The following is a 25428-nucleotide window of genomic DNA, read 5'->3' as shown; positions in this document are numbered from 1 at the left end:
ATTTAACCCACTGAGCCAACCCGGTGCGCCCCAACATAGACTTTTCTATTAGCGTCCGTGGGGCATGTCTTATGTTAATGTAGCCACTCCAGCTTCCATTTGATTAGTGTTAGCACAGTGTATTTTTTACTTTCACCTACTTGTGTCTTTGTTCTTGAAGTGGGTTCCCTGGTGGGTGGGGGATGGACATCAAGGAGGGCACATGATATGGTGAGCACTGGATGTTATGGGCAACTGATAAATTATTGAACACTACATCTGAAACTAAGCATGCACTATACATTGGCTAATTGCATTTAAATTAAATAAATAAGTAAATAATAAATTGGGCTTCCTGTAGACAGTATATAGTTGGGTCATCCTTTTTTATCTGCCTTTTTTTTTTTTAAGATTATTTATTTATTTATTTGACAAAGAGAGATCACAAGTAGGCAGAGAGGCAGGCAGAGATAGAGGAGGAAGCAGGCTCCCTGCTGAGTAGAGAGCCCAATGTGGGGCTGGATCCCAGGACCCTGAGATCATGACCTGAGCCAAAGGCAGAAGCTTAATCCACTGATCAGGCCACCCAGGCACCCCTTTATCTGCTTTTTAATTGAGTTGTCTAGACCATGTATATGGATTGTGATTATTGATGGTGTTGGGTTTAAGTCTACCATCTTGGTTGTACAACTGTATAAATTCCCTAAAACTTCAGTTGAAACACCAGACTCTGCTGAATTATAGCTCCTTGTACAATGGCCTGGAAACTCTTTCCAGGCAGTAGGTGGGGACAACTGCAGAATTTTCAGCTGTGTTTCTCTTCTCTCAGGGACCGCAGTCCTTGGCAGCCTGATTGCCGAAGTCCAAACCTCACTGCTGCCTCTTTGGTTTGTGAGTTGTCTCAGGTAGGAGGGTAAATCCATTCCCCATTACCCCATCTTGGGCCGAAGTTCAGATAATATATTTTGGAGATGCGTGCTCCTCATCCCAGTAAAATTTCTTGTATTAATTTTTTGTCAATTTTCTGTCCTCTTCGTTGCTGTCTTGTCTTTCTGAAGCTCCTTTTAGTCAAATGTTGTGCCTCCCAGACTGATCCACCCACATATTTCTCTTCTTGGGAAACCCTTAAGAGCGAGGGCTTTGTCAATTTTGTCTGAAGCTTTTCATCAGAATTAGAACAATGTATAATCGGTGCTCAACAAATTTTATCTTTTTGTCTTTTTGTGTTACTCTCTGAATGACTATTTTTGTTTTACCTTTCCCACACTCTACTATATATTTAATTTCCAAGAAGACTTTCTTATTTTCTATGGCTTTTTTTTTAACTGCATTCTATTCTTTTTTTTTAAATTTTATTTATTTATTTGACACAGAGACAGAAACTGCAAGAGAGGGAACACAAGCAGAGGGATGGGAGAGGGAGAAGCAGGCTTCCCTGCCGAGCAGGGAGCCCGATGTGGGGCTTAATCCCAGGACCCTGGGATCATGACTAGAGCCAAAGGCAGACACTTAATGACTGAGCCACCCTGGCATCTCCTATTCTTTTTTTTTAATAACTACTAGAAGATATTAATTATTGGGGGGTATGTTTAAACCGGTTTGGGTTTTCTTTTAAATGTTTTTTTAAACTTACTTAAGTAATCTTTATACCCAATGTAGGGCTTGAACTCACAGCCCTAAGATCAAGAGTCACATGCTCTTCTCACTGAGCCAGCCAGGCGCCCCTTGTTTGGTTGGTCTCATTTTTTTCTTTCTTCAGCTTTCCTTTTTCTTTTTCACTTTGTCTTTCTCTTTCATGGCGGAGAGGAGCACCATGGAAACGCACCCCACCACTCTCACTCCAAGGGAGCATCTGCCACGAGGAGTGCTGTCAACTGACGAACTTTGGCTGCGAAGACTTCAGGATGAAATGCAGCATTGAACTGAAGTGAGGACCCACTTTCCTCAGGCAACTCCAGCCAATTACGGAGCACGATGGAGGGATGAGCCCCAAGGGGGTTTCTGCCCAGCAGGCTCCTCCAGTGGGCAGTCTCCGTTCTGAAGCTCTGGCTGGGACTCCTCCATACCACGTGCTGAAACCCCCGCTCCCCAGTCCTCCTTCCTTCCCTCTCTTCTTTCTGCATGCCAGTCCCGCATGGCCATCTGAGAACTTTCCCTGTTGACTCCTGCTCCCTCTTCTGTGTGTTCTCCACAGACACTGTGTCCGGAAAATCTGGGGAAATCTCATGCACTTTCTAACCACTTGGTGTCTGCTTCCCCGAGGAGTTTTCTTCATTTGCCAGACGACCCTTGCTCAGCCATGTGTATTTAAGGCCAAGAGCACTAAAAAACAAACTGGACATTGCATCGGCACGAGTGAGACCCTTTTTTTTTTTTTAACTGTTTTTTTTGCTTTTTAGCGATTGGGCAAAGAACCAGCTGTTTCCCCGGGAACACTCCAAATGTTAGTATAGGGATTTTTCTTTGAAGTCTAGTGTTTCTCCAGATAAGAAACTTCTGGTGTTCTGTCTGGATGTGGGAACCTTGTTTCTGCCTTTGTGTGCAGGGCAGAGGTGGAGGGGGCCAATGGTTCTTCCACCTCTGCCCTTCTGTGCAACCTGGGGCCTCCGGATTCCCTTTCCCCTCTCATCTTCTGTCTCCTTCTGTCCTGGTCGCTACATCTGTGACTCTTCCTCAACCCTTTTCAAAGCAACCATGACTTTGCTGAAATTCTCTGTCGGCTAAGATATCATTTACCCTGTCCTTGTGGATTTATGCCTTCCCTCCTTCTTCACTACCATTTGAGTGAGCCCTTAAAAGGGAAAGGGGATACAATTCGTCCCCGTTAACAAGGGACCCCCACATCTGACTTACACTGTCCCACTGCCCACCTGGCTGCTTTGCGGAGAAGGGACTGTGGATGGGCCGGGAGAAAGAGCGTCAGTCAGGAGGCCATTGCCACAGCAGAGGTGGGCGATGAGTGTGAGTAGGCCTGGGATGGGGTCCTGTGGAGATGAAGAGAAGTAGATAATTCAAGATATATTTCGATGGTGGTTTTAAAAGACATCCATAAATTCTTAGGCTGGCCTTAGTGACTCATTCTAACAAAGAAGACTACAGCAGAATTAACAGTGTGTGACTTTGGACACAAGATCAGAAAAGACATTGTGGCTTCCTCTTTGTTCTCTCTCTCTCAGATCACTCACTCCAGAGGAAGCCAGCCGCCATGTTATAAGGACACTCAGGAGCTCTATAACGTCCACATGACAAGGAACGTGGGCTTCCTGCCAACCGTCAGCACTAACTCCACAGCCTTGTGAATGAGACCCTCTGGAAGCAGATCTTCCAGCCCAGGCAAGCCTTCTAAATGTCTACACCCCCACTGGCATCTTGATGGCAGCCTCATGAGAGACTCGGAAGCCCTGCTAAGTCACTTCCGGATCCCTGGCCCCAGAAAAGCATATATTGTGTGAGATAATTAAATGCTTATTATTTTAAGCCTCTACGTTTTGGGAAGTCATCTGTTACACAGCAGTATATAACTAACTAACACAGGGGTTGAGGGAGGGAGAAATCAAAGGCTTATTCTGGGTTTGGGGCTTGAGTAATTGGGTAGAGGACAATACCATTGACTGGAAGTAGGGAAGCCTGGGAGAGTAGAAGGATGAGAAATCACGATGTGGATCTTGAAATGCCTTTTAGACATTGGGAGGTATCAGGTAGATGTTGACTATTAGTCTCCAGGCTAAAGAGATGACTGAGGGTCCCTGGCGTGAGGCTTATGGGTAAAACCAGGGACACTCAGGGAGAAAAGATGAGGGGTCCTGGACCAGGCTCTGGGGCCCTCTGAACTTTAGAGGTAGGACGGAAGAGAAGGAATCAGACAAAGGAGAGGCCAGCAGGGTGGAAATCTGGAAGCCAGTGGCAACTCAAAGCCAAGAGAAGAGAGAGTTGCAAGAAGGCAAGGGATCAGAGAGGGGACTGGCTGCAGAGCCAGAAGTTCAGAGGAGAAACTCCTCCTTGATGACAGCGACTTCAAAGAAACCAGACGTTAACGGCAAGCACAGCAGTCACCAGATCTGAGTGTCTACCACTTTGATGGGTTTTCCTGTTGAATCGTTACCATGAATCTATGAGGTGAATATTATTGGCCCCATTTCACAGATGGAGGGACGGAGGGGCAGAGAGATTAAATAATCTTGCTCAAGATCACACAGTTTGTGAAATGGCAGCGGCCAGGTTGAAACCCAAGCACGTGGGACACCAAAGGCCACAACCTTGACCATAAGGTTGGAGCAGAATGCAAGGGGCCTGACCTTTTTTTTTTTGCATCTCACATTGCAAATTTCCTAAGATTTTTGTGCTGGGCCCCAGAGGGAACCTAAGGAAATGTGAGCCCAACAGGTAGGTGTTCCCCAGAGAGTGTGCAAAGAAAGTGAGGTGGGGCAGACAGAGGCCTCTGTGAAGCTGGAAAGGCAGGACAGGGTGGGAGATCCGTGCCTTTTTGACTTTAAAGGAGCAACATGCAAATGATATTCAAAGTGATATGCAAATGATATGCAAATTTCATTTTCGAATGAGCATCTGTTCTTTTTGAGTCAACAGCTCAAGCACTTTTGGGTGAACCCTCCCCAGCTTTCTCCCAGGGTTGCCCAGGGTCAGGATCCCTTGCAGGGTCTATGAACTAAACTGAAGAAGTAGCAGGCACCTTCCGCAGGACAAACTGGGCTCTGGACTCAAAGGATAGGGCTGCCCACCCCGTCCAGGTGAGCTGTTCATTCATGCATTCATCTGACAAACACCTATAAAGTACCTACTGGGTGCAGAAGCAGATGCTGTAGGCATGTAGAAGACTCATTATTTCTAACTTACGGGAAGATATTCTAGTGGGAAAATGAATAGACCCAGCAAAGACCTCGGCATCAACTAACATCTAGACCAAAACTTCTCAACGCAGCATCTGGACATTTGGAGCTGGACTTCCTTGTTGAAGGGGATTTTCCTGTGCCTCCCAACATGTTCAGCAGCATTCCTGGTCACTCTCACTCCGTTAGAAGCCAGAACCACCCCCACCCCCAGTTGACAATCAAAAGTGTCTCCAGACATTGCCAAATGCCCCCTGGGGTGGGTGGGGGTGACCAAAATCACCCCAGCAGCTGAGAACCACTGCTCAAAACCCTGAGGTCTTGCACCCCTTGGGTGAGTTTACGCATTCAAGGGAGCTTAGAGTTCACCTTCCAGGCCCCAGCTTGTTCCATGTTTTTGTACTTGAACCATCATAGAGGGCAGTCTTTCTCCAATTTTGCATCTCATTCCTTTCCGCCAAACAGGACCCTCCCTTGACACCCCAAGCCCCCACCCTGAGCCAGTGCTGTTACTCAATCCAGCTCCCTGAGATTCTTGAGGAGCGTTCAAGGTCACCCCCAAACTAAATGGCCCTGGCCTTGAGCCGTTCAGGTTTGCATGTCTGCTTTTTAGCATCATTCTGCCTCTTCTCCCCTTGTCATCAAGTTGTCACCTGTGGGACTGTCACACTCCTATCTCGCCGGCCCCCATGCCTTTTGATTGGCAGCTTCCAAGAGTTAAGCAACTGAGATTTTGCAGATGAGTGTTTTTCTAGCTGTGCTCTGCCAAGCACTGGGAGTCCTGTGGGGCCTTTCAGAAGCCCCTAGGGGGCGGCGGGAGGGGCAGGAGAAGCTTCCAAGAGGTAGGAGGTGCAGAGCAGACAGGCCTCCCCAGCTCCCCACGGGTGGTTCCATCACAGCAGTCGGACTCTCCCTGGTTTTGTTTCTCTCTGCTTCTGCATGATACGCTTTGGACGAAAAGTCCCCAGGTATAAAGGGCTTTGGCAAATCACTGACCTGGATTGGGGGCACTGTGAGGAGCAGAGCGCCCCCCAGCATGTACTATGTCTGTGCTTTGATGCATGGCTTGGTAGAGTCCGTTGTAGCTGTTTGGAGGCCCTGAAAGCTTCGTCTCCAGCTCCTTCCTCTCAGGCAGATGGTGGGATATCACTTGACAGAGAGGCCAAGCCCTCTATGTGTTTGTGTGGGCAGAGCAATGGACCAGAGAAGCAGACCAGCCTTCCAGGCTTCCGTATCAAACCATGATGCTTTTCTTGGGTGGAGGACGCAGCAAACCCCAGGACACGAGGGGCCCTCATCTCCCAAGGTGGCAGAACAGAGAGTCTTTGCACTGAAGTGGCAACAGAAGGAACTGAAGCAAGACACCCAGAAGAACTTCCCAGTTTGGTACCTGGGGGCAGAGTAACGGCAACAGTGTGAGGCAGGCAGCTCTAGAGCAGGAGGGTGGCCCAGGGGTAGGCTGAGAGCTCATCACACACACACACACCCTCCCCCTCCCACCCCTTCCTGGCCCCTACCAGGGCTAAGTCCTTCCTGCACTGATAAACCTCCAGGGCTGGGACAGAGGAGGGGGATGGGGAGCAGAGCCAGGGCCAGACCCCATCCTGCCCTCTCTAAGAAGGCCTTTCTGTAGGAACCTTGCCAGACTATAGCAGAATGTGTGGGGATCTTGTTCCCAAGGGTTGGGGGATGGAGCAGGTTCTCCCTTCTCCTCCCGACCTCCAGGCCCCACAGAACTTCTGGACACAGGCACAATCAGGCATTTCATGCCTCTCAAGGGTCAGAATGAAAGGCCTGTGTCTGTCTGTGCTCCCCTCCCCCTGCCTTCCATCTTCAGATTTTTCCATCTCCCCCTGGGGCACAGCCTCATCTTTCCCTGCCTCTCCCCCTTGTGTCCTCTAAATTCTTTAAAAATATCTGGGAACAGAAAAGATTGCCCTCGATACCCTCTACTGCTTTCCACTAACTCAGGTCTCTGACATGCCCGAGAGCGAGTGAAGATGCTGATGGGCCTCCCCTGTCACTCCTAAGAGCCCAGATAGCTCAATGACGCCAGAAGGTCGCACAGCACTGGCCGGACTCACTGGTCTCCTGCCTGTCTCCTCCCATCCACTCTGTCCACCTCCACAGTTCGCCCTGGCTCTGGGCTGACTCGCCACTTTTCCATGGAACCAAACGGCTTCTTCCCACTGGAAAATCCCCAGACGCTGAAATGACCTGGATGAGCCGTGGAACCTAAAACAGCAAGTTCACATCGGAGTTCACCCTTCCAATGGCCGGCTGAGTGCCCCAAGGAAGGAAGGCTCCTGGTGCAGGTGGAGAGGAGGCGCTGATCTCTGAGATGTTCTCCCCACCCCCACCCCCATGCCAAAGCCAGACAAGCAGCCAGGAACTGGCGTCACCATTCTCTAGTCCTCCAGACACTCGCCCCACCGCGACCACCCGTGAGCCATCGTTCCGGGGCCTGACATTCTGTCGGCTTCACACCACCTCCCAGGGCCCCAGCCAGGAGCGCTTCCTGGATAAAATATTAAACATGCAAATCTGAGACAGTGCCTTAACGAGCGACAGACTGCACGACCACAGCCTGGCAAACGAGACGCATGCCGTCCGGGGGTGGGAGAGTGAGAAGTATATATAGATAGAGACTTTAGATCTATCTGTGCAACGTGTGTATGAGGCAGAGAACAGCAGGCGTGGAAAACTACCACAGCAGCCTCCAGCTGGGGTGGCCTGAGGTCGGCAGGCGGCTGGTGGGGGGGGAGGGTCGGGAGGGGACCCAAAGCCAAGCTCAGAGTGGGGATGACAAAAGCCCTTTGTGCTTGGGCTCCCGTAGTGCTGAGGGGACCAGAGATGCATGCAGGGCAGGGATGCAGGCATTTCATTTTGGAGAAGGGAACTGGTTAGAGGCGAGGCCTCGGGAAGGAAGAAGAGAAAGGTGGGAGACACAGGAGGCAGAAGTTTCTGGAGTCCCAGGAAGAGCACTTCAATCCTCAGGGGGGCCTGGGGGCTCTTTAATATGGCAGCCATATTGGTTTGGGCGTCACAGAGCTCCCATGACATTGGGTCAGTGTGATTCCGCCTTGATCTAAACCAACCCGAGGCTGACATGCTGCCGGTCAGCACTGGCTCTGCAAATCCTAGTGGTCCGGTGATGCCCAAAGCTTCCCCGTCAGAAGGTCTGGATGGGACCTAAGATGCTGCATTTCCAGCAAGTTCCAGGTGATGCCAAGCCTGCTGGACCTCAAACTTCCACTGAGCAGCAAGGGTCTGCAAGGAATTAGAATACCATAGAGGGGGGCGCCTGAGTGGCTCAGTGGGTTGAGCCGCTGCCTTCGGCTCAGGTCATGATCTCAGGGTCCTGGCATCGAGTCCCACATCAGGCTCTCTGCTCAGCGGGGAGCCTGCTTCCCTCTCTCTCTCTCTGCCTGCCTCTCCATCTACTTGTGATCTCTCTCTGCCAAATAAATAAATAAAATCTTTAAAAAAAAAAAAAAAAGAATACCATAATGGTCACTTGGCTGAGAAGGACACAGAACCTGCAGGGGTCCCTAGGGGTCTGGGCTGCTGATGGAGATGGTGTCTATCCACGGTGTCCAGCCGTATGCATGGAATTGCAACCATACAGGGCTGACCTGGACCTAAGCTGACATGGGTCTCCCAGCCCAGAATGTCAGGTTGCCCACGGCAGGCCACACTAAGAAGGACTCCACCGGGCCAAGGGATACACGGCATCTACAGGCGCTTGAACTAACGAATACAGAGCCCACATGGCTTTAGAGTATCCCGGAGCCCCATGAGGAACTAGACTGAAGTGCAGCCCCCCATGGCTACCGGGGTCTGAACCTACTTAGAGCCCACAAAGGATGAAGCTGACGCCCGCATGGGTGCAGAGTGACCCGGAGCGCCTAAGTGTTTGGACTAATGGGGTGCCTGAAACAGAGACCCTGACTTAAAGGGCCTCAGCGTGGGCCACAGACAGGGCAGGGGCTCTTGGTGGACTCCTGGGATGCAGAAGCCAGAAAGGGAGCCAGAGGGATGCTGTGGAGAGGAGGGGAGGGAGAGGAAGGGAAGGGGAGGGGAGAGGATGGGGGAGGAGCCAAGGAGCCAGCTCTGGTTCTGCTGTGAGCCTGCTGGCCTCGGGCTGAGTGGTACTTGGCTGGGCCCCAGGGGGAAGGTGTTGAGAGAGAAGGTGCTGCTGCCGCCCCAGCAGCTCAGATGGAGGAGGAAGCAGGAAGAAGCAGGAAGGTGGAGGCAGGGCCCAGGCGGCGGCAGGGGCCCCTGGGAAGGGGAGAACATGTCCTACCCAGAAAGACTCGGGCATTGGGGAGGGCCCCCTGCTCTATCCGGGGCCCCTGTCATTCTGATTCCCCACTCCCAGTACACACGGGGACCTGCAGGGTTGTGGAGCGAGGGCTTAGGGATGTGGGTTGAAGGGTGTCCAGCACTGAGAGAGAGAGACAAACTCCCTGTCTCCCTGGTTGGGGGACTTAGAGCCCAGAGGAGCAAGGATTCTCACTCGATGGGATAGGAGACACTCCCCCTGCATCAGGGTTCCTGGGCAGAAGGCCCTGACCCTCCTGGGGGAGGTTGTACCCTCCCCCAGGGACAAGAAAAAAAAAATAATAGAGGTTTCCCCTCCCTAGATCCCTAGCAAAGACCCCCCCCCCCATCAGTATCTGGACACAGACGCTCTCCATCTTTTTCTTAGTTAAATCTAGCCCTCACTCCCCCCATCTGACCAGACAGCCCCCCAACCTCTTCCCCACCCAGGCAAGACGCTATTCAGGGCCTACTTGCAGTTTCTCTTCGCCCCCAGGTGAAGGAAGAGAAGGGAGGGCTGTCGCCATGGAGTCTTGCTGTGGAAGGTCTGGTGGTATCAGGCAAGAGGGACACCAGCCTTTCTCCAAGGGATAAAGAGACATTTTTCTTGACCAAAGCCCCAGATGTCTGGCTCTCCCATCCCACAAGCCCCAGGCCAGGACATCCGCAACATGTCAGCCTTTCTCCACCCATTCCCAGTACCTGTGTGGTAAGGCTCTCCCTTACTTCCACTCCTTCCTTCGCACACACCCCCCCCCTTGCAGCTGTCAGGAAAAGGCTGGGGGCTCCCAGGATCCCAAGGATAGCTTTCCCTGTGCCCTCTCCCTCCTCCCCGCCTGCCATCTCTCCCCATTCAGCCTGTTACTGCTAGAGAATCGATCCCTAACTTCCCTCCCGCCCACACGCTGACCTAGTTTCTGCCTCCATGCGGAGGGGACACGTCCTCACACGCTCCTCGACACAGAGCCCTGCACAGCCAAGGGACAGATGCACACTCAGCGCGCTTGGGACCAACAGATGCAGGCGTGCCTCCGCAGACACACTCGGGCTCATGCACACGTGTGTGCAGGGCAGGAAACACCTCTCCAATTCAGGAACATGTCAGGGACCACTTCACGGACACATTCACAAGGCTCCCTTGGCCATAGGATCAAGGGACACAAGTGGACAGACTTACAGGCCCTCACAAGCCACAGACACAACTCCCCACAGGGCCTCCCCCGTTCCCTCTCCAGCTCCAACTTGTAGAACCTCTTCCTCTAGGCCAGTAAAACATCAAAGGAGGCACATGGCTCCCCACACTGGTCCTGTTGCTCTGCTGCCTCAGCCCCAGGATCGGGAATCACCCCAAACCCAGGAGTGGATCCCCAGGATCCCCTCTTCCCTGTAGGTCCCTTACTTCCCCAGGACAAGTCCCTGTACCTCCATGAAAGGGGTCAAGGGTCAGGGATACTTCCCTTCCTTTTCTATGGCAACAAAATCAAGGTCAAGAGAGACGTGGTCTACAGACATCACAGGATGTGATATGGGACAAAGCAAACCCCCCCCCCCAATGAAGATAGATCCTTGAGCATTTGAATCCCTCATTTGTTCCTCTGCTAAAACAAAAACTAGGGGCGCCTGGGTGGCTCAGTGGGTTAAAGCCTCTGCCTTCAGCTCAGGTCATGATCTCAGGGTCCTGGGATCGAGCCCCTCGTCAGGTTCTCTGCTCAGCGGGGAGCCTGCTTCCCCCCTCTCTCTCTGCTTGCCTCTCTGTCTGCCCCTCTGTGTACTTGTGATCTCTCTCTCTGTCAAATAAATAAAATCTTAGAAAAAAAAAAAGTACTAATTCCCTTCATGAGGGTTCCATCAACATGACCTCATTACCTCCCGAAGTTTAAAGCGTTACACAGGGGATTAGGATTTAAAAAAAATACACACCAAAAAAAACACAAAAAAACAAAAACAAGATTGCACAGAGAGGGGAAGTGAAAGCCTTTGTAAATGGCTAAGCTTTGCCACAGAAACGTGATGAGAGATCATTATTTATTCTGCCTGTCAGTGTTTGTTTGGGGGCAGAAGGGATCTCCTCATCAGCCTCCCAACAGCCCTGTCCTGTGCTACAGGAAGTCACTCAGCCCAGGAGGAAATGGGGACTGAGGCCCAGGGAAGACAGGCTAGGTGCGAAGGGAAGGCTCCTGCCACCATCTGCCCCGCCCACACCCCACTCTGGCTCTTAACTCCCAGCATGCCTCTCCAGCCCAAGTCCTGCTGTCATCCAGCGTGGCCTTGGGGGTCCTCTGCAAAGCTGGAAAAGTAAGCAGCCTCTACTAGCCAACCCCCTTACCCCGGTTCCAAGCCCCCCTCCCTCCACGCAGTGGTCTGCATCCTCCCCCCACCTTCCATGCTTCTCCATTTTCTGCTGAATTCTTTACCCACTCCCCTGGCTCCACTTCCTTTCCTGTCCAGCCCCTGGATCCAACCCTTCAGACTCTCATTCCCATGCCTATAATGGGAAAAATTCCCACCCTGAGCCTATCCCCCTGCCTGCTGCACCCCCTAGACACCAGAGGCTAAGGTCAGCTGGAAACAGCCCCCAGCCCCCCAAAATTCGGTGACTTTACCAGCTCTGGGTTTCCAACTGTCTCTGCCTTGTTAGCAGATTCCTTCTCTCAACTGAGCTCTGCCCAAGTCTCTCCCCTCCCTCACAGCACCCCTCAACCTAATCTCCTACTTCTCAGAGAAAATGGAAGCTCTCTAGAAAGTTCTTTTGCCTCCCTGCTCCCACAGCTGTCAACTTGCCAGTTTTCACGCTCATCTGCTCTTCTGTCTCTTGCGTGTGCGCGTGTGTCTGTGTGCATATGTGCATGAGTCAGAACTCGTCTGGGAGCACACATTTCCCTCCCATCCACCTGAGCTCATGGTCTCAGCCCCTGCCCTTCCAGAGAGGCCTCACTCCTGAATGAGCTCATTCTTTTTCCAGAGTCTTCAACCCCCCAAACTCCCCCGGCTCCTCCGTAACCATGCTTGATATGAGTCCCCTTCTAGAATCTTCTCCATCTCTAGCCTTCACATCCAAGTTCCTCAAGGAGATGGCTGCACTTGCTGTATCTACTCCTTTACCTTCCATTTCACCCCAGCATGCCCCTGAAAGGGCTCACTAGTCATCAGTGACCTCCTCATTGCCAAGGCCAGTGGACCTTCCTCATTCCTTATTATCTGATCTTTGTGCAACATTCAACACTGTTCCCCTCTTCTTCTTTTTTTTTTTAAGATTTTATTTATTTATTTGACAGAGAGAAATCACAAGTAGATGGAGAGGCAGGCAGAGAGAGAGAGTGAGGGAAGCAGGCTCCCTGCTGAGCAGAGAGCCTGATGCGGGACTCGATCCCAGGACCCTGAGATCATGACCTGAGCCGAAGGCAGCGGCTTAACCCACTGAGCCACCCAGGCGCCCCTCCCCTCTTTTTCTTGATGCACTGTCCTCCCTTGGTTCTTGTATTAGGATAAGTTACAGTGTATTAATAGCCTAACACAATATAAAATTAAAATGAAATAAAATATGGGATGCCTGGGTGGTTTAGTTGGTTAAGCGTCTGCCTTTGGCTCAGATCATGATCCCAGAGTCCTGGGATCACATCTGGCATCAGGCTCCTTGCTCAGTGGGGAGCCTGCTTCTCCCTCTGCCTGCCTTTGCTCCCCCTGCTTGTGCTCTCATGTTCTCTCTCTCTGGCAAATAAATAAAATCTTTTAAAAAATAAAATAAGGGGCACCTGGGTGGCTCAGTGGATTAAGCCGCTGCCTTTGGCTCAGGTCATGATCTCAGTGTCCTGGGATCGAGCCCCCGCATTGGGCTCTCTGCTCTGCGAGGAACCTGCTTCCTCTCTGTCTCTCTGCCTGCCTCTCTGCCTACTTGTGATCTCTGTCTGTCAAACAAATAAATAAAATCTTAAAATAAAATAAAATAAAATAAATTGTAATATAATAAAACAATAGCCTAGCTAATTTTTTATTAGGCTAATTAATGGTATTAGTTGGGTTATGCTAAATTGTATTAGCTTGGTTAGGCTAAGTCGTATTAGTTCAACTAAACTCCTATAACAAAGAGAACAGTGGCTTAGGGGCACCTGGGTGGCTCGGTTAAGGCTCTGCCTTCCATTCAGGTCATGATCTGAAGGTCCTGGGTTCGAGCCCCACATCAGGTTCCCTGCTCGGTGAGAAGCCTGCTTCTCCTTCTCCTGTTCCCTCTGCTTGTGTTGCCTCTCTTGCTGTGTTTCTGTCAAATAAATAAAATCTTAAAAAATAAAAAACAGTGGCTTAAAAGTGTAAAGTTTCTTCCTTCTCATGTTCAGAGGGAACATCTAAACATCAGGGCAGTGGGGAACCGCTGGGCGGGCATTCTGAAACCCAGGCTCCTTTTGTGGTGTTGCTGCAGTGCCCCCTAGGGTGTCATTGTCATCATCGGTGACTCAAGACTGGAGCGGGGTGGCCATCATGCTGGGGTGGCCATCATGCTGGGCTCCCGGCAGGAAGGGGAAGGGAGTGTAGAAAAGCTATATCCAGGGTCTTCAAGCCCAGGTGGAGAAGCGCCCACACCACCTCCCCCTGGAACCCCACTGGAGGGAATGAAATCACATGGCCAAGGTCCACATGGCAGACCTTGAGGGAAGCTGGGAGGCGAGTCAGCTGGGCAGCCATTGAGCACAGATTCTGGTGGCCAACCAACCGTGATCCCAGAGCCTCCTTGGCCTCTGTCCTACCTCCCCATTATCCTTCTCACCTTCGTTCATGTCCCTCAGGGTTCTCTTCTCTTGACACACAGTGCGGGGTCCTTCTTGATTCCCAATCATATGCAGACGACTCCAGAAATTTCCATCTCCGGTCCATGTTTCCCTCTTGAGCAGCAGACCCCCCTGGGCACCAAGGCCAAAATCTGGGACCCAACCCACACTCCCACACTCCTCCCTCTCCCTCACTGCACACTCAGTGCTGGCAATTCTACTCTATAAAGGCCTCTCCAGGAGGACTCTGCTCTCCTCCTCCAGCATTTCTCACAGCTTCCAAGCTGGTCTCCCTGCCTCCACCCGCTCCCCCCATACTTCGCACCATCCTCCAGTGAAACGTGGGCATTTGTCAAGGCCCTAAGCCCTCTTTTCTTCTCCCTTTTCAGTCCTTCCCTGAGCCCCACATCCAGCCTCCCAGCTTCCATTCCCACGGACACACACAAGTGTATCTCTAGCCCTCCCCTCTTCCCTGAGCATCAGACCCAAACACCCGCTTGGATGTCTCAAAGGCATCTTGGACTAAGTGCCACCCAGGTGCCCCTTATTTTCAAACCTGAGCTCAGGATGTGTCCCAAGCCCCCACTCCAGCGCAGTGTCCCCTGTCTCATTGTCAACCCAGTGTCTAAGGCCGGAGTCCTGAGACTGCTATTGTCACTGCCGTCTCCCCGATCCCCCACCTGACCTGCCCCACATCTGGTCAATGGTCTGTTCATCTGCTCCGCTCTATGCCTGCGTCGCACCCCTACCACCCCATCCCCCGCCCTTGCCTGGACTGAGATAGCAGTACCTTCATCAACCTGCCACATTTACCTCTGTTGCCATCCTCCGCTCTGAGGACGTGGTGATCCTCTCCAAACACAAAGTTGATTGCCAATGCCCTGCTTAGACCCATCTCTGGCTCCCCAGTGCTCTGAGAACAAGCCAAAATCCTTACCTTGGCCCACAAGGCCCAGCAAGTTCTGGCCCTACCCCTGCACAGAGAGGCCTCAGTGCAGCCTCTCCCCCTACTCTAGGCCCTGGACACACTCCGTTCTTGGATGCACTTAGGTCACCTAGACCTTGATCCAGCTGTCCCAGCCACCTGGAGCACTTCCCTCCCCTCTCCCTGCCATGAACTCCTAATCATCTTTCCAAGTTCATCAGGAGCACTGCTTCCCCAGAGATGTCTCTGCTCTCCCTGACTAGGGCACATGTCTTTCCCAGCAATTGTCTCAGCTGTGTGATTGTTGACTATGGTCTGTCTGTCTGTTTGCTACTTGCCAAGCTCCAGAAACCCAGGACCCAGCCTGTTTTGCTCACACTGTCTCTCAATGCCTGGCACAATGCCCCACACATAGTAGGAGCTTGATTACTATTTATGGAACAAAAAAGTAAATAAAGGAGAGTTTATGGCCACCACAGTCTGATTGGGACATCCTTTAGGGGCTCTTTGTTGCCTTCAGAATAAACTCCTCACCCTGAGACACAGGACCCTTTGTGATCTGACCTCTATCTACTTCATCTCCTGTCAACTTGCATCCCATTCTGCGGGTAATATGATCTATTTTTAGAGTCCCATTCACTCAGGCTGCCCAGTCTGTGCTCTGACCTCAGCACTTCCCTGGCCTTCCTCATTTCACGAATTCCTATCTACCTTTGAGACACAACTCAGATTTCTCCTCCTCCGGGAAGTCCTCCCTGATCTCCCAGGGCTCCTACAAGCTCCATTGTTCCTCCAGCCTCACTAATCTCTATCTTGTCCTGCCGCACTGTGGCCCTTTGCTCCCTTGGCTCTCTCCCTTACTAAGCTGCGAGCTTTGGGGAAAGAAGTACAGGGTTTTAGATATTTTTTATCTTATCTCCAACCCTTAGCCCATTGTCCAGTTAAGGCTCGAGTGGCGTTAGTGCCCTTTGCTTCTTTGACGCCCTGCCGAATTCCTTTAAAATTGGGCCACACAGCTTTATACACAAAGCTGAAAACTGGAAATGACCCAAAGACCCATGAACAGAATACAGAAATGGTAGACTATTCACACAAGAGAAATACTACATGGCAATGAAAAGAGTAAATGACTGCCACATGAAAGAACACGATGAATCCCGAACGTTATATAAAAGAAGTTAGGACCAAAACCTTTCACTTTGATGAAGGTTAAAACCATTCGCAGTGAATCTGATAGAGGCCACCAAGGGGGTCATGTCCAGGTCAGGGCAGTGACTGGGAGTGAGCCTAACAGAGTGTCCCAAAGGGCAAGACTAGAAATGGGTGGTGACCATATAAACGTTCATCAGGCCAGATTTTCATGCATTTTAAAGGAGATAATGGTCCTTCTCCTTTTTTTAAAGTGCTGTAATTTTGTAATCGATCATGATGGCTAACAAGCCTCCTGTGTCTGAGTCACTTCTCACTGCAGAGTCCCCAGTTTTAGGTGGTGATATGACATACCCCGCTCCTGCAGCCCAGAAAGGGTAAAACCCTCAGCTAGAGTAGACAGCATGTGTGTGGAGAGCCCACACCCCAAGGAGGAAGCTGCATGTCCTCCTTTCTCCATGCAGCTTTAGGCTCCTCAGGGTCAAGTTCTGTGTCTTTGTGTCTCTGGCACGGAGCTCTGTGACTTCCAGATGTTGGTGGGAGGCTACTTCTGGTCTGAAGCTGGTTGCAGCGGAGGCGGTGAAACCTGGCAGCAGTGTGGTCTTTAAGAGCACAAACTCGGGGGTGCCCGGGTGGCTCAGTCAGTTAAGTGTCCAGCTTTTGTTTTCGGCTCAGGTCATGGTCTTGGGGTAGTGAGATCAGGCCCTGCATCGGGCTCCCAGCTCAGGGTGGAGTCTGCTTGAGATTCTCTCTCTCACCCTCCTTATGCCCCTCCCCTCACTCACGTGTGCACTCTCTCTAAATAAAAATAAATAAAATCTTAAAAAAAAAAGAAAAGAAAAGAGCATAGGCGTGCCTGGGTGGCTCAGTCAGTTAAATGTCTGCCTTCGGCTCAGGTTGTGATCCCAGAGTCATGGGATCAAAGCCCCCCATTGGATTCCCTGCTCCACGGGGAACCTACTTCTCCCTCTGTCTCTCTTTCTCTCTTTGTCTCTCATTAATAAATAAATGAAAACCTTTTTAAAAATAAATAAATAAATAAAATTTAAAGAAAAAAGAGCACAAATTCTAATGGCACAATTCTGTGTCAGCTGAAATGCTCTATACCTCAGTTTCCCCAGCTTCAAAATGGGTATAATAATAGTACGTACCTGTTAGTGTTGTTCTGCAGATTAGAGGAGTTACTAGGCATAAGGCACTTAGAACAGTGCCTGGCTCCAAGCAAGTGCCATGTAAGTGTTTGCTATGACAATTGCCATTAGGGGAAAACCCAGTCAGATGAGAATTAAACGGTTCCTCCACTGGCTGTGTGATCACAGGAAAATTAATTAACCTCTCTGAGCCTCCATTTCCTCACCCACTAAACAGAGAAAATAATACCCATCTATTGTTATGAAAACAAGATAATGTATGCAAAGCACCTGACTTAGTCCCATGTATGCAGAGACCATGTATAACACAACCTCTCTCCAGGCCCCAGCCCTGGGAGGCGCTCAGTTGCATGGAAAACTTATTTCCTTCCCCCATCCACCTTTCTCCAGCCAGGCATCATCCTCTGGCGTGAGCAGACAGCAGCATCTAGTGGACGGCTCTAGAACTGCATCCTTGCCAAGTGCCACTCCCCACGTTGCTGTACAATCCTTTATAAATAAGCCCTTTTTTTTTTTTTAAAGATTTTATTTATTTATTTGGCAGAGAGAGATCACAAGTAGAGAGGCAGGCAGAGAGAGAGAGAGGGAAGCAGGCTCCCTGCTGAGCAGAGAGCCCGATGCGGGACTCGATCCCAGGACCCTGAGATCATGACCTGAGCCGAAGGCAGCGGCTTAACCCACTGAGCCCAAAATACACACTCTGCATTGGGCAAGAACTCATTAGGTGCCTGGAATACAGGACACAGATCCAGGACCTAAAGAAAATTAAGCGAAAGATACAAGATGACTATAGCAAGATGAAGGAAAAAAATCACAACTACAACCTTATCATCAACAACCTTAATTTTTTACCCTTAATTAAAGAAAATCCTTGGCACACTGGAGAGTGTCTTCTTGGGAAGTTTCTATGATTACAGGAGTGATTTTGAAGTGTCCGTTTTGTGTTAATAACTCAATTAAGGTCAAAGCAACAAAATGAAAGCTTAAGTCGGAAAGGTGATTCCTCCCTCCCCAGGGTGGCCTGACTTAGCTTCCCAGCCTCTCTGTGGAGAAGGGGAGCAGGAGTGTTTGGCTCCGAAGAAGCCCCTATTCTTCCACCACACTCCACTATCCCTGCCCCAGACGCAAAAGAGTAACAAGGGTCTAAATGTGGCATGGATGACATCCAGCGGGAGGGATCAAAAAAGGCTTTGTGGGGCGCCTGGGTGGCTCAGTGGGTTAAAGCCTCTGCTTTCGGCTCTGGTCATGATCCCAGGGTCCTGGGATCGAGGCCCACATCAGGCTCTCTGCTCAGCAGGGAGCCTGTTTCCCTTGCTCTCTCTCTCTGCCTGCCTCTCTGCCTATTTGTGATCTCTGTCTGTCAAATAAATAAATAAAGTATTTTAAAAAAAAAGGCTTTGTGGAGGAGACACCATTTCAAATGGGCTTTGGAGAAGAAAGGCAGAGAAAGAGGTGGGTGGCTGGGGAAGGAAGGCAATCCAATATGATGGGCCACATGGTGTATAAAGTGAAGAAACAGGGCCATGAGAGTTAGGGTCAAGTCCTAGAAGGCCCCAAATGATAAGTCAAGGAGGCTGCATTTAATAAAATCTGGGGACCTGCTGAATAAGGAGGTAATTGGATGTAAGGGGATCAGAGAAAAACCGGGGATACAGAAACTAGTTAGGTGGCTACCACAACAACCAGACTTGACATCGTGCCCGCTGCACCCTGATGGAGAGGAGAAAAGAGGTACTGCAGAAGCCAGTGGGAGGTGGAGGCTCAGAAATAGACAGCAGTGAGTCAAATGAGAGGACCCGGTGAGGATTCAAGGGGCTGAAGCTTGGGGAGAAAGGCAGAGCTGTATCCAGAACGTGGGCTTGACCAGGGGGGGCTGATGTGGGCCGGGGGTGGAGGCACGGAGCTGGGTTTTCAATAAGGAAAGTGTGAGTTGCCAGCAAGCACTCTGAGATCAGCTCAGGAAAGGGGCTGAGCTGGAGGGAGAGGAGGCTGGGACAGTAATTTCGACTCACTTAGATGTGCAAATGCCAGATGAAGGCTTGAGAGGGAGAGATAAAGGGAATCACATGGGGAGATGCCGGGGCGGAGGGTGGACACCACCCAGACATCACGGGGCTCCCTGTATCTCAAAGCTTCCTGAGGTCAGGGAAAGAAGAGAAGGCACGGAAGACAGAGCAGGCACTTGTTACGGGAGGGAACTGGAAGACTCTGGCAAACATGCAGCCGAGGTCATGGAGGATCCAGAGGTCAGGATGGCCAGGAGGCAACCACTGGATTTGTGGTTGGGGGTCGCCATGAGTGACCCTGGAAAAAGCCACTTCAGGGAGCAGAAGTCAAGCTGCAAAGATTTAAGAGGCAAGAAGCAGAGGGTATGGGGGTGGCTCCCAGGAGGAAAGAGGTGATGGTGAGCAGGGCTGGCCTTGGGTGAGGCAGGCGTCTGGGGAACAAAATTTAAGGAGGCCCTCCCTCTCAGGGTCCTGCAGGCGGTCCTGATGAGGAAGGGCAGACGTCCAGCCCCAGAGCTGTCGGGAGGTAGGGGCCCACAGAGACCAAAGGAAAAGAGAAAACCCAGTAAAAGAGACCCAGGGAGAAGCTAAGAAAACTCCCCATCTTGCCAGAGGGTGACCACTGGGAGAGCCTCAGAGGACGTGAAGTCTGGGTAGGGAAAGGCACAAGGAAGGACACAAGGGACAATCTGAGAGCAGAGGCTGGAGACACCTGAGGAGGCTGAAGGGCAGGCCTGAAGGGTGAGGAAACGGGACAGGGAGGAAGGAAGAGCCTTCCCTGTAGGGGGCTGAATGGTGGCACCCAAGAAGATCTGTCTGTGTCCTCATTCCCCTCCCTCTGGAACCTGTGAATGTGACCTTCTTTGGAACAAGGGTCTTTGCAGGTGTAACTACACTACATAAGGTTGTCAAGAGGAAATCTTGCCGTTTTATCTGAGTGGGCCCTAAATCCTGTAAGTGTCCTTATACGAGACAGAAGAGGGGAGGGCCACATGTAGACGTGCAGATGGGAGTGAGGCGACCACACCCAAGAGGGGCAGAGGCAGGCAAGGGAGTCTCCCCTAGAGCCTTCTGAGAGAGCCTGGCCCTCCTGACGCCTTAGTTTTGGACTTCTGGCCTCCAGGAGGGTGAGAGGAAAGATTTCCGTTGTTTTCTGGCGCCAAGTGTGTGGCAAATTGTTAGGGCAGCCGCTAGACAACTAATACAGTCCCCTGTTGTGCAGAATGACTGGAAAGCTTCTAGAGAAGCTTCCAGGCTTGAGTTTCTCCAAATTTAAACCATTCAGCAAGCAAGGGCAGTTGCAGGTCTGGCCAAAAGGTGTATTTTTTAACTCACCGCCCAGACTCCTTCCAGACTCAGGTTTAATGCTTCATGCTTTCCTTTCAAGGAGGAAGCAGGGAGGACAAGCAAACGGCATCACATCCCACCGCTCCCAGAAGTAGAGTCTGCCAAGGGTGTTCTGCGACCCACCTTCCTCCTCCTTCCAGAGCTCGCACCATCCTGCCCAGGCTGGTCCAAAGGGCCAAAGCTGACCTGCACCACATTACGAAAAGCAGGGGGCTTTTTAAAAACAGGAGCCTGCCTTTCCGAATTTTTCCTTGCAAACAAGACCCCCTCTTCACAGCGAGTCTCTTCCCAACCGAGTCTCTTCCCAACCCTCACGTCTGCCTTCTTCCTCTGCCTTCCCCATTCTTGCGGGGGGCGGAGGGGGGCAAAATAAGATAGATACCCCTGAAGCACGGGATTGGGAGGCACTCTCCCCGCCCTCCCCCCTCCTTCCCGCAACACAGCTGGAGGGGGGAGGGGAGGTCAGCAGGGTTCATAAAGGCCAGATGTTGAGGAGAAAGAGAGCAAAGCCCAACCCACACCGGCCCACCCCGCCCCCACCCTCGCCCCCCATGCAGAAAAAAAATTAAAAGAGACGGTTTTTAAAACAAACAAAACTTTTGTGGCGCAAAACAGTTTTTCTCAAGAATCTGCTCTATGCAAACAATAACAACTTTTTACAAAGCATTTTCACAGAAAAGGAGACAAGTCCTTCCCCAGTATCGTACGTGGGAATTGTTCCTCCCTCACCCCGTTTGGGGGGGGATGGGGGTGCTATTCACTAGTGTGGGCAGAGGGGCTCCCTGGGTCCCTCATTTGTCGGGCAGACCTACCACCTCCCAGGTTCCCCTCACACCTCAGCTTGGAGTCTCTCTCAGAGCTAACCTCCCCTGACCTCACCTGGGTGGAGGGGAAAGCGATTCCACCCCTCTCTGACTCTAGGGGATCCTCCCAGCTGCCAGTTGTGGTCCAGGCCTACCTCTCCCCTCCCCCCACAAAACAGAACCTCTGACCTCAAAACTAATCCCCTGGCCCTGCCCCCATCGGATCCATCAGGTCCCTGACAACTCCCAAAATGCCTGAAGTTAGGGGAGGAAGCTGAAGATGCTACAGCCCAGCTTCGATTCAAACCCAAACGTTGCCCCTTCAAGCCCTACCAGGCCCTGGAGGTTGGGGCAAGAACCCTTTCATTGACCCCCTCTATAAGGAGCAGCTAGCCTCCTCTCTAGCCTTTGAGGGGGCTGTTTGGGTATCCAAAGAATGGACCCAGGCCTGCCCTCTACCTCCACTCCCTCCCATCCATAAATCGGTGGAGAGGACCTCGAAAGGCAACTTGTTTGGTCTGATTTTATTGATTTCTTCCACCTTCCATTACTTTCCCTGGGATAGTCTCTGGCCCTTTCCCCAGGCAAAGGCTGCGCTTTGGGAGGGGAGGAGGTCCTTCAGGCTTGCCCCTCCTATAGGAGAAGCAAGCTGGGGAGGGGGGCTGATGGATCCAGGGGGGAGGTCCTCTTTCACCCGTCAGACCTTATAAACTGAAAGCAAACAGGAAAAATTGAAGAGAGAAACTCCAAAACTGGACAAAAGGGAAAGGCTAGTGGCTGAGGCTGAAGATCTGGCCAATTAGGGGGTCACCTGCCTTGGTCAGAGGAGAGGGCTTAGGAAAAGAACGGGGAGGGGGTGATCTCCCCCTGGCCCAAGCTGCCCTCTTCCCCACGAAGGCTCCCTTGGGCTTGGAGTGCTGGGGAAGGCCTGAGGGGAATGAAGGGTTAAAGGCCTGGATGGTGGGGGTGGGGGATGCCCCCAGGGAGCTGCCAATCACCTCCCCACCCCCACCACAGCCCCCTCGTCCCCAGGCTCGCCCACAGAAACAACCGGTTTGTCCATCACCAAGGTCTCTCTCCCTCTTTTTTTTTCCCCTTGTCTTTGAGCGGTAGCCTCCTTTGCTCCCCCTGGGGTGAAGGCCCTGCCCCCAGAGATCCGAGATGGAAGAAGGGAGGGATTGGAATCTATGTCATTAAGCCTTTTTCCGTTAAGCCTTCTCCTGACTCCAGCCCTTGATTCGTCTCCAAAGGATGAGGGGGAGGGGGTGTCACCCCAACCGGTTAGGTGCTTGAAGATCACTGTCATTTGAGGTCCCTCTGACCGCAGCCCCTAAAAGGGAATAGGCAAATGTGAGAAATGAGGCCCCGTCTTCGAGCCCAAAGTTTGGCCGCGGCCCTAACCTTTCCCCTTTGGCAGAAGAGGTCTCAGGCTCAAAGTTCCTCCAAGTTGATCCCCCAGAATTTGAGACCTGGGGGCTCAGGGACAGCAGGACCTCCTATCTGCCACCTCCACAGCGGGTGGGCGGGCGGGGGCTTAGAGTCTCCCTGCAAGCGAAGCGAGGATGCCGGCCCTAAGTCTCCGTCCTCCCCCACCACCAGGGCCGGGGGGCAGGGGAAGGAGTCAAGCAGGCTGAAGGTGCTCGTGGTAGGGAGCGTCGGTGCCGGGCGGCGGGGCTGTGCGCTGCGATGGGGGGGCGGCGGCCGCCGGCGTTTCTTGGCGGTTCCCCGGGCGGGCGCTTTGGTAGGCGGCCGCTCTGGCCCCCGGCGCAAACTCGGAGTGTCGAGAGCGAAGCCCTTCGCATAACACCAAAGTTTCGACCGGCGGATCAGACGATCGAAATGTTCCTGGCGGAGATCGCCGGGCGCGGCCGGAGGTCCGCTGGCCGTCGAGGGGCTAGCGGCTGGTGCCTCGGGGGCGGCCTGCGGGGGGCTTCCATCGCCTGCGGCCGTCTGGCCCGACGCGGGCGGCTCGGGCGCGGCCTTGGGACCCGCGGGCTCGGTGGAGAGGCCCGCAGGTGGCGGCGGAGGCCGGGAACCGCGCTCCTGATGGGGGCTGGCGGCGGGGCCAAGCTGGAAGTCGAGACCCGAGGCGGGCCGAGGCGGAGCCGAGGCGGAGCTGGTCGGAGATTCCCGAGGGCGCAGGGGCGCCGGGCAGCGGCCGGGAGGTAAGCCGGAGCGAGAGCCGAAGTGCGGGAAACTGCCTCCTCCCTCTTCCTCCTCGCCGCGGCCCCGGCACACTGCGGCGTCGGCATCCTGACCGGCGAGGGAGTTCGGATCGCTGGACCGCCCGGCTGGGCCCGCGAGGTGCTTCAGGCCATCCGCGGCCCAGCCGCCGGTGCACAGGGGGGCGCGAGGGCCCAGCAGCACCGGGGGCCGCGGCGCCAGCTCCCCAGGCCCCAGGCCCAAAGAGGACGCCCGAGGTTTGGCAAGGGCGCAGAAGGCAAGGGCACGCAGGCACAGCGGAGAGAACTCCTGGGTCCCCCGACGCGGCTTCCGGGGTGTCGGGGAGCAGGGAGACCCTCGCGGGGACGCCGGCACTGCGAGGCGGGGAGCGGGGCACAGAGTTTCCATGGAACCGTCCGGGGGGGTGCCCACTGCGGGGGCCCTGGTCCCAGCGGCGGTGTGCCCTCGCTGCCCGAAGAGCCCACGGGCGAGGGGAACATCGCCCCCCCTCGACGGGGAGGTCTCTGCTCACGGGCGCCCCCGGCCCGCAACCCCGGGCCGCGGAGCTCTGGCTCTCTCCTCGATCTCGTCACGCGGCCCTCCCGGCGGCCGGACTCCTGGGTCCCTGCGAGTCCCGGCGCGGTCGGCCGCCCTTCCTGCCGCCGCGTTCCCTGCGCAGCCCCGGCGGGAGCCCCTCTCGAGTAGCCCAGGGCGAAGAGGCTGGGGAAACAAAGCGGCCGGCGGCCGCGGGAGGCGGGAAGGACCCCGGGCCCGGCACCCGGTGCCCGGGCCCAGGCGGCGGGGAGGGCGCCTTCCGCCCGCTCGGCTTCTTTCTTCCCCGCTGGCTCCCGGAGACCGCGTTATAGAGAACTGCCCCCTCGCTGCCCCAATACCAGCGCCGGGGCCGCGAGCCCGCCGCTGATTGGGCGGCACGACCTGTGACGTTGGCCCGGACCCCACCCCTCCGGCGGCACCGCCCCCGTCCCCATTCCGCACACAGACACACACACGTGGACCCGGCGCGGCGGCGGCTGGGAGGGAGGAAAAGAGGGAGCGTGTGCGGGTGGGATCGCGAGGGGCAAAACGCGCCGCTGCACGTGGTCTGGTGGCGTCTGGCTATGCAGTTGTCGCAAAACAATTCGTTTTTCCCTTCGCAGTCACGGTTTTCACATCTGTAAAATGGGAATGTTCCTATCTACCCTCTTGGGGTTGCGCGAATAAACACATGAATCACAAAAACGGTGTGGAGGGAAAAGATGACTTGAGGCAATGGTTGTTGCAAGCTTGGCACGGCAGGGATTTCTGCGGGCGGAGAATGTTTCCTACCTCTCCGTTCTGGTGCCCTAGAACAGTGTGCTTGGCACACACGGGGCTCAAAAAAATGTTGAAAAGTAGTTAGGAATTCAATGTGTGCGAGATGAACAAAGGAAAAAATAAATTCGGAGCGGTGGAGGAGTGGTATTATTACCCCCACGGAAGACGATGGTAAGTGTTTCCATTTCTCTAATGAGCTTCTAATTACCCCTTGACCAAATACCGAGGGGCTGGCTTTTCGGCCCTCCCTAAATACCAAGACGCTGCCCTCTGAAGCTGAGCGACCAAAATGGGCTGAGGAATCCAGAGGAGGGGACCCCCAGACCCTCTTATCTCTCCCAAGGAGAGTAAAGCAAAGAAATATTGACCCCCCCCAAAAATCCTTATAATGAAAGACCACCTCCCCACAGCACATGCTGTCCCCCTTAACTTTCTTTAGCTTCTGCATAGCTTACTGCTATATGAAAGTCTGTGAATGTAGTTATTCTTTATTGTCTGTTTCTGATTAGTCTGGAAATGAGCCCATGAGAACTTTGTCTTAATCACAGCTGCATCCCCATGGCCTAAAACAGTACCCAGACATAATAGGTGCTCCATAAATATTTGTGAGTGAATGAATGAATCCCTGGAATATTTTTCTCTTGATAAAAATCAGGTTATTGGA

At 52.9% G+C, this 25428-nt stretch overlaps 1 protein-coding gene across 1 annotated transcript; it reads right to left on the bottom strand.

Annotated features, from left to right (window-relative positions):
- Positions 1 to 21062: 21062 nt before the first annotated feature.
- Positions 21063 to 24269, bottom strand: LOC122906318 (elongin BC and polycomb repressive complex 2 associated protein). Its single transcript, XM_044248124.1, has one exon. It carries the CDS (start codon positions 23856 to 23858, stop codon positions 22719 to 22721), a length of 1140 nt encoding a protein of 379 aa, XP_044104059.1. The 5' UTR covers positions 23859 to 24269; the 3' UTR covers positions 21063 to 22718.
- Positions 24270 to 25428: the final 1159 nt, after the last annotated feature.

Source organism: Neovison vison, chromosome 5 (assembly GCF_020171115.1).
Source record: "Neovison vison isolate M4711 chromosome 5, ASM_NN_V1, whole genome shotgun sequence".
NCBI lineage: Eukaryota > Metazoa > Chordata > Mammalia > Carnivora > Mustelidae > Neogale > Neogale vison.
Note: the sequence above shows the minus strand (reverse complement) of the source record. Positions and strands in the feature narration are given on the sequence as shown.

Coding starts and splice junctions, on each gene's coding strand:
- LOC122906318 (XM_044248124.1), bottom strand. CDS start 23,858: ATGGAAACTCTGTGCCCCGCTCCCCGCCTCGCAGTGCCGGCGTCCCCG.